The sequence below is a fragment of the Gasterosteus aculeatus genome, chromosome 18 (assembly GCF_964276395.1).
Source record: "Gasterosteus aculeatus chromosome 18, fGasAcu3.hap1.1, whole genome shotgun sequence".
NCBI classification, from domain to species: Eukaryota; Metazoa; Chordata; class Actinopteri; order Perciformes; family Gasterosteidae; genus Gasterosteus; species Gasterosteus aculeatus.
The window spans coordinates 13,690,656-13,704,238 of NC_135706.1; the positions used below are offsets into that span (position 1 = coordinate 13,690,656).

The 13,583-nt window shown below is 47.8% G+C and overlaps 1 protein-coding gene across 1 annotated transcript in view; it reads right to left on the reverse strand.

The window, feature by feature from the left end:
- galnt14 (UDP-N-acetyl-alpha-D-galactosamine:polypeptide N-acetylgalactosaminyltransferase 14 (GalNAc-T14)) overlaps positions 1 to 13,583 on the reverse strand; it is a 70,437-nt gene that overhangs the window by 49,219 nt on the left and 7,635 nt on the right. Inside the window, exon 2 of the mRNA XM_078093449.1 lies at positions 9,377 to 9,546. Within this exon, the coding sequence (XP_077949575.1) occupies positions 9,377 to 9,546 (170 nt within the window). The remainder of the gene's footprint in view (positions 1 to 9,376; positions 9,547 to 13,583) is intronic.

Genomic DNA, 13,583 nt, shown 5'->3' on the forward strand with positions numbered 1-13,583 from the left:
ACATTAAAAACTCGCACAAACAAAGCAAGTAAATTCAGCTTTAAATACGAGTACATTTTGCAAATGCAATCCGTAATCTAAGATGTTTCCTTTCAGATTCAGACCACTTCAATGCTAACATTTGCTAATTATCACTTAACACAAAGTACAGATGAAAAAGGCTTTAGTTTTAAAAGACCAAGGGAAGTCGTGTTAATGCAGCCTCTCCAGAGCGCGTCAGCCCATCCAACGGCCGTCAAGACGTTCCAATTAAAACCCGAATGTCAAACTGCTCGTAGCACAAGAGGAGTGGGCGGAGCAAAGCATTTTTATATTTAATCAGTAAGGAACATGTTGTAGTTAATCCTATATGAGGATGAGGAGGATTTCAGGCTTCTATTTAGAATGAATGCAACCTGACATCACAGCAGCAGTGCAACATGACGGGGGGGGAGGTGGAGGATGGTGGGGGGGGGGGGGGGGGTGTTATCTCTCCTCCAACACCTCCTCCCTCCTCCGTCCTGTCCCTCGCTCTATTAACCCGAACTATTAGCATGGACAGCAGAGCAGATGAGACCAGAGAGAGAGAGAGAGAGATAATGATACAACGACCAGGAGTCCTGACAGAATCATTTCCTCTTTCTCCCAAACTCTCTCACACACACACACACACACACACACACACACACACACACACACACACACACACAGGGGTGTGTGATGAGGCTGTCATGCCGAGGATTGTCGGATCTCTCTTTCTCAATTGTAACTTTTATTACTCTGTCTCTGTCTCTCTGTCTCTGTGTCTCCGTCTCTGTCTCTCTGTCTCTCTCTCTGTGTCTCTGTCTCTGTCTCTCTGTGTCTCTCTCTCTGTGTCTCTGTGTCTCTCTCTCTGTCTCTCTGTGTCTCTGTCTCTCTGTGTCTCTCTGTCTCTCTGTCCCTCAGGCACTCGCGTCCCTTTCGGTGTAATTCAGAAATTTACAATCCATGAACTTGTGGATTTAATGTGTAGATTATTATCGCCGGACAGCGACTATGAAAGAAGCTTCCGTTCTCATCATCACTGACCTGAACTAATCTTTTTTATTAATCTGGGGTCAAAGGTCAGAGGGATCCACACTCTTAACGTCACCTTTGTTTAGAAAAAAATGTATTTTATTTAGTTTGAAATAATGTTTCAAAGGAAAATATTAATTTCTTTAACTGACTTTCGCAGCCACGCCGCCCTCGTTTCCCCACTAGAGCACGGAAGTGGAATCAGATCAACATTAATCTCATCTAATTAAATCTCCTCTGCGTTCTGAAGTTATCTGGGTCCCGTGATGCAGACGGACTCCAGTGAAGCTCCATGTGGAACCAAATGGGATTAAATGATGCACTTCTGTCTGCGTGAGATTAGTGTTAAAAACATTACTGCTAAAGTAGCCTCCGACGTTTTAATGAGAAATAGGAACGGCCAAACTCTCCTTTAATCAAGCAGCATTGAGCCGGTTCCATTTCCACATCTGGAATCTAAAAGAATGAATCCATTATGAGGGAAAAGGTGGTGCATTTGTGTGTGTGTGTGTGTGTGTGTGTGATGTTTCCCTCTGATCCTCCACTTTGTTTTCACTGGCGTTGAAAGGTGTCGGCCTGATGACCTGATTCCTGTGCTGCTCGTTGTGTTCACTTTGTTTACCTGGCGGCTCATTGGTTGATGATTCTTGTGATGTCATCGGCCGTCGAGCTGTTTGCTCATCGGAGGCGCTCGGGTTCATCCATCTGTTTAATGTGATGATCTGCTTCTTCTAATGAGGGAACGCTGCTCAACAAACACACCCACAGCTCCCACGGCAGCACACGTCCTGTGTGTGTGTCCGTGTGTGTCTGCGTGTGTATGTGTGGGTGTTTACCGCAGTGTTGTACTTGTAATTATCAAGCTCAGCAGGGGAGAGCGGTGTGCAATTGTGTGCAGCATTTGGAGTGTGTGTGAGAGTCTGTGTGTGAGTGTGTGTCTGTGTGTGAGTGTGCGTGCATGAAGATCAGGTTGCGTTACATTCGGCTGTTTGCAGGATCGTCAACAGAAAAAACTTTGATCTGGACTGTCGACCATTTTCTGATAATTAGAACAAAAGACACATTTGGACCTCTGAGTATTTTGAGAATAAAATGACAGCTTTGGGGGAAGCAGACAAAAAATTGGTGATTACGTCTTCAGTTCAGACTCAGAATTTACATCTAGTACTGTACTCGCAGATACAGACGCACACACACACACACACACAGCCACTATTGACCGTTTCTTGGCTCCGGCTTAATTTAAATTTGGCCTGAGGGCCAGACGACGGAGGAGGAAGAGGAAGAACAAGAGGAGGAACTCTGGGAATAGAGGGTGGAGGAGGAGGGTGGAGGGGGGGGGGGGGCTGTCTGGATGCAAAGAGGATCAGTGGCGCTCAACATATGACGCACACATACACGCACATACACACTCACACACACACACACACACACAGAAGTTACAGCGATGGTTCTCGTGGTGACAGGATGGTTGACAGGCACTTACAGCCAATCAATGACGACCGATCGATAACTGACTGGGCCAATCGATGGCTGCCAACCTCACACACACACACGCGCACACACACACACTCGTACACGGCCCTCTTTGGAGCCTGGTTCTGGTGGACGGTACATCAATATCACATTAGAGTGTGAAATAGGTGGCGTGTGGTGGTAATTATCACATTTCACAGCATGTGATCTGTTGTTAATACAGACGTGTCTCTGGGCCACACGGCGGCCATGTTGGATGTCACTGACTGTGACGCGCAGAGAGCGCTGGAGTTTGTGCAGGAGGGGATGTCTTTTATTTCATCCTCCATCAGCAGCGTCTTTCCATCGTCCCCGAAGGAGACGGGCGGCGTCCCCGAGTGAGACGCTTTCCTTAAAACCAGACATCTGTGTGCGTTTAAAGCCGAGCTCACGTTTCATGACACCGACGTTCTCCACCAGGTCTACATCAGACCGTTGGTCCTCAGCGACCTCGCCGCTCGGCGAGCACCGAAAGCCACCCGCTGGGCGCGCTAAAGTGAACCGGGTCCAAGGGATTAATTTTAATTTTAATCTGCCTCCTCACACCTAGTGGAGTAAAAAGGCGGAGTCAACGAGGCGTCGGCGCTCTGCTCGGATCCGCGGCGTGTTTGATTCTCACGGTGTAACTTCCTGCGAGCAGACGGACAGAATCGTAACGCCCTGATGGGAAACAGGAGCCAAAGCGATCTGATCAGGTATGAGAGCAGGTGGGGGAGGAGGGGGGGAGGTACGGTGGGGGAGGGGGGGTTAGCTGAGGCGCTAGCTACCGTAAAGCTGCTTAGCGTCACTGTCACTCTCTGCTGTTGTAGATTACCCACAATACAGCGAGGGGATTTCTCGCCTCACAGGGATCTTTCTGCTCGGGTTTGGGACCATTTGGTTGTTTATTCGGTGTAAACGGCGACAGGTGCCACGCAAGCCTTTGATTGGTCACGGATACAGTGGTTGGATGGGATTGTTAAACACATCTCATCCACCGACCGTCGTCTCAGACTTTTAAACCAAAGGTGACTTCTGAAGACGAAGCCACATGATGAGGTATCCAACCAAACCGCTGTTTACTTGGAGAAAGTTTTTTGGAGGTGAAATGATCGTTTTTAGCCAAAGCGAAGCCTCGGGGCTGTTTGATGTTTTCTCCATCTGCTTGGAGACCAGACGGTGATCATTCATCACTGGAGCAGGTAATCGAATAAACGAGCATCACAAGGGGAAAAAACTCATCCGGTTCAAAGGTTTTTTTTTTTTAAGTGTGTGTGTGCGTGCGTGTGTGTCAGTGTGTGTGTGTGTGTGTGTGTTTTATCGTCAGGGTGTGTGATGTGTAAAGGATGAGGAGCGTCTCAGCGTGGGAGGCACCGCGGCTAAAGCAGCGCTGAGCGTTTGGCTGCATGTTCTGATTCATGCAAACATGACTAAGTGCTCGGGTTAGTGTGAAAGAGGCCAGCGCACGCACACACACACACACACACATGCACACGCACACGCACGCGCACACACACAGGTGTGCTTTGCAGACACGAACAGACGAGGTCATAGACTGACTGCGTGATCTAGTTAGTGATGAGCGTTCAAGGATCACTGGATCACAATGCAATGAAATAATTAGTAACCAACTCAGTGGGCTGCCCCCCCCCTCCGCCTCCTCTCCCCCTCCCCCTCCCTCCCCCTCCCTCTGCCCCTCTGCCCCCCCCCCCCTCACTTTGCAGCCTGTCAGTTTGCCAACGGTTACCAGGACGATGTCTGCACTGCATTTTGGAGCAGTGACAACGCGGTGCTGGAGCAGTATCACATCTAATGATGCAAAGTTTTAAATACATAAATACAAATACAGGTTTGTGTTTCCTTATCAATGCAATTGTGTGCTTTTATGAAAAAAAACACACAATTGATGACAATAACAAAGAAAAAAGGAAAACATCTAACATCCTGGGGGAGGTTCCCCTGTTCACAGGGATGGTAGTAGAGGACCGAAGTGGTTTACACACACACACACACACACACACACGCACGCACGCACACACACCCACCCACACACACACACACACACTCACACCCACCCACCCACACACACACACACACACTCACACACTCACACACACACACACACACGGCGTATCAAGCTCTGCATATGGCAATTATCTCTCCTCTCAGCAGCTTGTCACATCTCCCCCATCTCTCCTCCTCCAGCTCCCCTTCTCTCCCCCCTAATCTCTACTTGACTTCTCCCCCCCGCCCCCTTATCTCCTCATCTTCATCCCTAAGCCATCTACTATGTTTCCTTCCTCTCCTCCTCCTCCTCCTCCTCCTGACTCGTCCCCTGTAACAACGACCTGAACGTCTCTCTCCTCGACTCGACGGTGCATCTCTTCCCCCGAAAAAACACATTTTCTATGTCGCACACATCCGGTCGCTTTGAAGATTAGTGTCACAATCCAAAAACACACCTGTGCACAAAAAGCTTTCTGCAGACACACTCTTGGCTTACAGGTCGGCTGGTGGAGAATCCTCATTTCTATTCAACGAGCAACATTTTAACACCAACACACAAACGGATGCAAGTTGCTCCTGAAACTTATAAAAATAGTTCCTGTGTTCACATTTCACTAAAAGATGGACTCAAATGATTAAAAGGTTAACGTTTGTGTTGCAAGAAATGTCAATACTTGATTGTCTAAAAAGGACAATAAATAAGATATCATGGGGATTTACATATATTTTGTTATCAAGGTGTGTTACATTGTGTATTCTGTACACCACTCTAGTGTTGCTGTGTATTCACTGTCCATCCGTCTTTGGGTTTAATGTGTATAACCTGTTGCTTGAGTAAAGAACAATGGAGCAATGAACAACTAGGGATTCGCTCCCTCCCAAGTTTATACTTGTTACCATGGCAACAGCAGCATGGTTCCTGTAGTCAAGCGAGAGGTAAAAGTCCCCCAAATGTTCACGTTTTTAAACGTGCTGTTTGCTGCTCCACAAGGAAGTCCTTTGATAATCTTCATTTTCACGTTTGTTCATTCACACGGAGGATCCACCGTCTCACCGTCTTCCCGGATTTATTGCATCCTGCAGCTCGGGGTCAGGAGCGAGCTCCTCTAATCTGCGGGTTATCGCTGCAGGGCTGCTGGGTAGAAATCTCTGATCCCGCTGTGCTTTCTGTGCACCAGCTCTCCTCCGCCGCTCTGCGGGCTGCGGCTCCGCGACGGGTCTTTCGTTAACGGTTGCTTCTTCGACAAAGTTGGCCTCTGGTTGCCATCAGTGGCAACAAGTTCTTAATACACTGACTGGCTCCCAAAAAAAAGTCGCCACCAAAAAACCCCAAACACACACACTCTAATATTTCGTTGTTCCGCCTTTAGCTTTGGTTACGGCACGCATTCGCTGTGGCACTGATTCGATAAGCTTCTGCAGTGTCCATCCATCCATCCATCCATCCTTCTGCAGTGTCACGCGATTTATTTCCATCCAGTGTTTTAATTTCTCAGCAACATCTTGTATTGGTGATGGGAGCAAAAAAGGCTCCTCCAGCACATCCCAAAGATTCCCAATGGGGTTGAGATCTGGACTCTGGTGGCCGATTCCACGTGTGACAATGATGTCTCCTGCTCCCTGAACTCTCTCACTATTTGAGATGAACTGATGAATCCCGGCGTTGTCATCTTGGAATATGTCCGCGCCATCAGGGAACAAATCCATTGATGGAAGAATAACCTGATCATTGAGTATATTCAGGTAGTCAGCTGACCTCCTTCTCTGAGCACACCGTGTTGCTGCAGTAATTATCCAATAGGAGGCTCGTACCTGTTTGCTTAGTTAAATCCAGGTGGACGGGCAGTGTGTGTATATCCAAAATAATACATTTTTAAATGTAGTTTAAATGAGTTGTTGCAGCAATATTAAAATACTTTTTAACAGAAAGTAAAGCAAAAATAACGTATTTGACTGTGGGGTGAAAAGTTCAACGTCACGATCTGAATACCTTTATTAATGTTTGTGTTCAGGCTTTTTGAGCTCCGTGTTGATGTGCTTCTGCACTACTTTATCCAGAAGTCACCTGTCAATCAAACAGCGTCTGTGGCGACGTTTGAATTCCTCTGATCTCATCGCTGCGGATTCCAGCTAAAAGGTTAATAATGTGCTTATTAAAAAAAACCCTTCAAACTAATCTGGGAAATGAAAAAGCATTAACGTGATAAAAGATCCTTTGGTAAAAATGGTAATAATTTTCCTATTAGGATGATATTGAGGCAGGTGGGGGTAAATATTTTAAGCTGTATTGTCCTGTTAAATGATGTGTTGGACATTTGAAAAGACACCTCGTACGACTCCGTGAACGAATGTGAGCAAACAATCGGAGATGTTTTGGGTTGTTTGTTTCTCTTAAATCGCTGTGTCACGGTTGCTAGGTAACATCCGTCCTGTCAGTCAACCTTCAACGCTTCAAAAGATGGGACTCCAACTTATTCACATTTGATCGTTTTGGGGATTAAAAGTGACGTAGTAGGATGTAGAAGTCCGGTCCGGTGTGAACTAAAATATCCAACATGAAATGTGTGTGTTGGCTTCATCCGTCCAAACGACCTCAGCGCTTTACCTCACCTCTTTATTCCACAAATATTGGAATCTCCCCCTTGGGGAGCAGAGCCGGTGTGCAGGAGGTGGAGGAGAAGCTCTTTGTAAGAATACAAAAAAAAGCTCATTGGATTCTGTTCAGGTTTTTTTTTTCTTCCCTCCATCCAGAGCATCGATGCCTCGGCGAGCGCTGCAGTACACGGTAACTGAGTTAACAGATAATCACATAACAGCAATCCCAAACCTGTCCACACACACACACACACACACACACACACACACACACACGCCCTTCATCGCTGTCCTATACAAGATAAATGAGCACCATCAGCCCCCCACCTCCCAGCTAACAGATTAATGTGTAAGCGGATCCCTGGTGTCCCGCCTCTTACACACACACTTCTCATTTACACACACACACATACACAGACACACACTTTGGAGCCTCCCTGCTCAGATCGACAGCGGATCTCCGGAAACACAGCAGATGCAGACGGTTGAAAAGACGTATTTTGTTAGCGTGCCCTTGTGTAGTTTGGAAACACTCACACAGACACACACAGACACACACAGTTTGATGAACACGCTGTCAGGAGCAGACGCTTGAGTCAGACATCGAACATCCCATCATCATCTCGCAAACATCACACACATCCACAGAGTGATGTACGTGCCAGTTATGCTAACAGACTTTAGCTTCCTGCGCGTGTCGGGGAGCCGTATACCCCGCTGCTAACACCACCACCTTAACTGACACCACCACCTTCACCACCACCACCTTCACCACCACCACCTTAACCGACACCACCTTAACATCCACCACCACCTTAACAACCACCACCTTCACCACCACCTTCACCACCAACACCTTAACAACCACCACCTTCACCACCACCACCTTAACCTACACCACCTTAACATCCACCACCACCTTAACCACCACCACCTTAACAACCACCACCTTCACCACCACCTTCACCACCAACACCTTAACAACCACCACCACGTTAACATCTGCCACCACCTTAACCACCACCACCTTAACATCCACCACCACCTTAACAACCACCACCTTAACAACCACCACCACCTTAACATCCACCACCACCTTAACCACCACCACCTTAACAACCACCACCTTCACCACCACCTTCACCACCAACACCTTAACAACCACCACCACCTTAACATCCACCACCACCTTAACCACCACCACCTTAACCACCACCACCTTAACATCCACCACCACCTTAACATCCACCACTACCTTAACCGACACACCACCTTAACAACCACCACCTTCACCACCTCCACCTTAACCGACACCACCTTAACATCCACCACCACCTTAACCACCACCTTAACAACCACCACCTTCACCACCACCTTAACCACCATCACCTTAACAACCACCACCACCTTAACCACCACCTTCACCACCGCCACCTTAACAACCACCACCACCTTAACCACCACCTTCACCACCACCTTAACCGACACCACTGTAACCACCCTAACCACCTTAACCACCACCTCCACCACCATATTCACCATCTTAACCACCTCCACCTTAACCACCACCAACCCCCCTTTGTTACTTCATGGTGTTTGTTGACATTAGAGACAACGGAGGGAAAATACTCAAACGTTTCAGTGTGTCGGATCGGACGTTAAAGGGAAATACGTTTTAATTCAAGCGCCTTGAGATGACGAAAACGAAACATTTTAACCCGTTCACACCAAACAAAGTAATATTCATCATTTTAAACAAACATAAAAAACGTAAATCTCTTGAACCGTTGATCACAACAAGACAGGAATACTGTGTGTGAACGATCACATACATGTTCTATTAATAACATCAAAGCACTTGAGTGTGTTGGTGTGTGCGAGGACGCGGCTCAGCTGGACCTCTCCGGGCTTTCCACCACTATCCGGAAGGTACTTGTGCGTGTTTTTCATCTGTTGGATGTCAGAAGGCGACGGCCGTGTGTGTGTGTGTGAGTGTGTGTGTGTGTGTGTGTGTGAGAGTGTGTGTGTGTGTGTGTGTGTGTGTGCCGCCGCATAGAGAGAGTGTGTGAAACTACCTGCATAGATACACGTAGCACTTCTGTTTGAATTCCAAAACACTTATTCATGCAAAGGAGAAGAGCATGTGTGTGTGTTACTCTTAAATATGACTTTGTAGGGCCCAAGGACCAGGATTACACTTACTGCATGGGGCCTGTGTGATGGGCAGGTGTGTGTGTGTGTGTACCTGTAGTGCCTGGTGTCTCTCAGGGCTCGGTTGCTGGGGATGCGCTCGCTCTCCCTCTGGTTGAAGGCGTACAGGGTGTACGGGTCGTCGCCGGGCTTCCAGCGCCGGGCGTTCAGGTAACCGCGCTCATCAAAGCCCTCCAACATGTCATCCCACTCCGCATCCGACATCTGTCAATCAAAGTACAAGTGAGTCAGTTAGTGCGACGATTATTGGCGTTTTGTAAAAAAACAACAACATTGTTTTCTATTGTTACATAATCATCTACACAAACGCACACACTGGAACACACTATAGTGTCCTTGATCACATTCACCACTTAAAATCTGCACATCCAAACTACTCTTTTAGTAAAAGAAGAATCAGAGGCTTTTTAACTTGCTAATCTGTGGACTTTAACAAGATGAACGTTGGGCTTCATCTTCTCATCGTCACGGCTGCGTGTTGTTCTGCAGAAGAACCAGAAGCCCCCCCCCCCCCCCCCCCCTCCTGCAAACCCCAACACTGAAATTAGATATAAAATGTTAATGTTGCACATAAATCCTGTTGAGCTGCAAACAGCTGGTGCAAGAAAACAAGGTGGCAACAACTTAAAAAAAAAAAAAAAAGCTGCACTTTGTGTGTCTGTGTGAGTGCAGTTTAAAAGAGAGCGTTCATCCTTCAGACAACACACGCAGGAAGGAGTGTGAGTGTGTGTGTGTGTGTGTGACATTTATGAGCGCAGGTGTCATTGTGAGCCGGGTGTGTGTTTCCGTGTGCGTTTGAGAGAGGATATGTCTTTGAGGACGAGAGACATAATGGACGAACATTATCACTCTCTCTCTCTCTCTCTCTCGTCCTTCCATAAACATAACAGGAGCTTCAGCGGGAGGACATATTTCTCCCCAACGACCACAGACACACACACACACACGGTGTAGCAGGAGGAGCAACACTGTGGACGGAGGCGTGCGGGAAAAACGACGCCGCTCCTCATCATCTTCCCTCCTCCTCCTCCTCCTCCTGCTTCTTCTTCTGTCATCATTCAGCCGTACGACTTGCTGATGCGACACTTTGTCTAAATGGGGCCATTAGAGGGCTGAGAGTCACACTCTTTATGGATGTGTGTGTGTGTTAGTCTGTGTTTAGTTCTTCCCCTGGTGGCTGTAACAAGCAAGCATGAAGAACAAGAGGGAGGAAGGGGGAGGGGGGGGGGACGAAGGAGGGAGGGGGGTGTTGGGAGAAGGAAATACAAGTAGGAATAAGGAGACCGAATGAGGGGAAGGAGATAAGAAAAGGATGGAGGGAGGAAAGAAGAGAGGAGGAGAATATAGAAGAGGTGGACGGAGCGGAGGAGGACAAAGAGGCAAAGTGGACGAATGAAGAGGGAACAGAGATGAATAGAGGAGAAGGAGAGAGGAAGGATCAGAGTGAGAGAAGAAGACAGAGGGAGAAGTAGGAACTGGACAGGACGATGTAAAGGGGGGAGATAACGGGAGAAAAGTATGAAGACAAAAAGAGGAGAGAAAGAAAGGATGTGAGAGGCGTCACAAAAGCAGCCAAGGTGACAGGGAGGAGGAGAGGACGCAAGGTAAGGAAGAAAGAAGGAGTGAGAGGAGACAAGAGCAAGGAGGACAACATGAGGAAACAAGGGGGGGCGAGAACAAGAGACGGACATGAAGGACACGAGGAGAAGGAAGTGGACACTTTATGAACCTCTGATCTTCATCTCCGCTTCCAGGTAAGAGGAAGAGGAGGAGGAAGGGGAAGGAAAGGAGGGGGGAGGAGGCGGGACGAGAGGACGAGGTGCGATAAAGCATCTGACTTTCACACAAACACACGCGCACACACACACACACACACACACACACACACACACACACACAACACCTGCGGCCTCCTTGTGAGATTAGTTTGCGCCTCGTCTTCGCTGGGAGCTCAGGAGCGTTCAAGGTCCTCGGGACTCCGTCCTATTTGCAACACACACACACACAGACACACACAGATACACACACACTCACACACACACACACTCACAGCGTGTCCTCCTAATGCAGCGTGGCATCCTCTCAATGCCTCCTACACAAACACCGGCATTCAATTAACCAACCTGAGGCACGACAGCGTGTGCGTTCTAGTGTGTGTGTGTGTGTGTGTGTGTGTGTGTGTGTTCATGCATGTGTGTCGGGTTGTTAATTCATCCATACGAGACTGACCGATACATTTGGAACAATAAAGAGAAAGCTGATGCCAGCGCGCGCACACACACACACACACACACACACACACACACACAGATGTTGTGTAGTACTCTTTGACAGCTGGCATTGGACACCGAGGGACAGAGACACAAGGTGTGTGTGTGAAGGACAGGACATTGTGTACTACTACTAACAGGAAGGTCACACACACTTTTTCTTGTGAAGCGTTCATCCACACCGCCGCACACGGACACACACACAGACACACACACAGACACATCGGGAGGTTGTCCTGCAGTCCCTTCGTGTGTAGTTTGAGAAAAAGGGACGTTACAGACCTCGTTCCTGCTGCTGTTTGTTTGAGTCCCCCCCCCCCCAACAAGTCACATGATGAATTACCTTTCCCATGCAACGCATCAATCATGTGTGTGTGCTCACTGTGAGCAACACACACACACACACACACACACACGTCAAGCCCTCTATTACAGCGTAATGTATCACCTCTGTAACATCTGTAACAAAGCAGCAAAACAATTGTGATCCCTCAATTACTTTACGCTTGTTGTGATTTGCTTTTCTTGAGGCGGATTAAAGGAGGCAGGTGTTATCGCGCAGGTGATGCTTCATCTCCTCCGCTTCCTGAAGCATCTGGTTACACAGGTGGGATTACGGAAAGAAAGGAGGGATTAGGATTAGGTTATCATGTTCCCTCCTGTTCGACCTGCGTGCTTTTGTTTCTTCCTCACTGCAGGTTTTTTTATGTTGCTGCCGTTTTTGTGTAAATTGTTTTTACAGATCTCATAAGAGCTTTTTAGCTGATTAATGCTTGAAGGCAAATAAAATATTTAATGAAAATCATGCAAAAAAATGAAAAGAAAATGCTGATTTCGTGTGGAGCTTTTGTTCACATTTTGGGTTCCTTCAGGCAGGAGACTGAGTGTGAAATCCACCAATCCAGACGTGAAGGTGGCATCGGTTCCAAGTTTGATTCAAAAGAGAGAAGAAATGTTCTTTAAAGGACCCTTTAATCCCGTTATCTCGAGTTAGTTTTCGTGTCCCGACGAGTTCTCGAGTGTTTGTAATCTGCGGGTCACGACCTCCGACCCCTCAGGTGGACATCAGGGGCGTCGGGGCCCTTTAAGAGGAGCGGCGAGCTTCTCTCCCCCGGACACCACGCGTGGTGGCTGCTTCCCTTCTTTCAGTTGAAAGAGAGGGACCACGTGTGTGTGTGTGTGTGTGCGTGCTTTACATATAATGCACAAGCATTTACACACTAAGTGCGTTAAGGAAACGATAACTTTCTCCCCCCTCCTCCCCCGTCCTCTCCTCTCTCCTCACCCCCTCGTCTCTCCTCCTGTGTGAAATGGATGCTGTTGGTTTGAAGTCGAGGCTTATTGAGCTCAGAGAGCGCTGCTGCATCAATACGCACACACACACACACACACCGAGACAAATACTTTCTCCTCCTCCTTCAACTCCGTCTCACATTCAAGCACAAGGGAGAGTGCACACACACACACACACACACACACACACACACACACACACACACACAGGGATCAATTAAGGTGTGTATGGATCTCTCCCTGCAGCCGTGGTGCTTGTTTGGTTTCTACATTGTTTTTGGTTGCAGCTCGTACATCTCTGTCCATGACAGACAGACACACACACACACACACACACAACCCCGTTCACACACCGCTGCACGACCGTGACCTTTATTCAGAAACTCGGCTGTAACTTTAAATGCAACAAAACGTAGTAACATTTGATTTCACTATAAGTGAATATGAGCAGTTTACACAAAACAAATAGTAACCTGTAACTGTGGCGGAATAAAGAGGTTATTAGGTAATTTAACTGTAGTGAGAGGGCCACTGATATAAGAGAGCCCGACCTTTGACCTCTGCCCCCCCCCCGTGGAGACAAGAAAGGAGCCGAGCATCGCATATTCATGACGGAGCAAAGAGATCAGCTCAGTTTACGTCTCTGTTTGACTTTTTAAGTAGGAGGAAAACCACCAA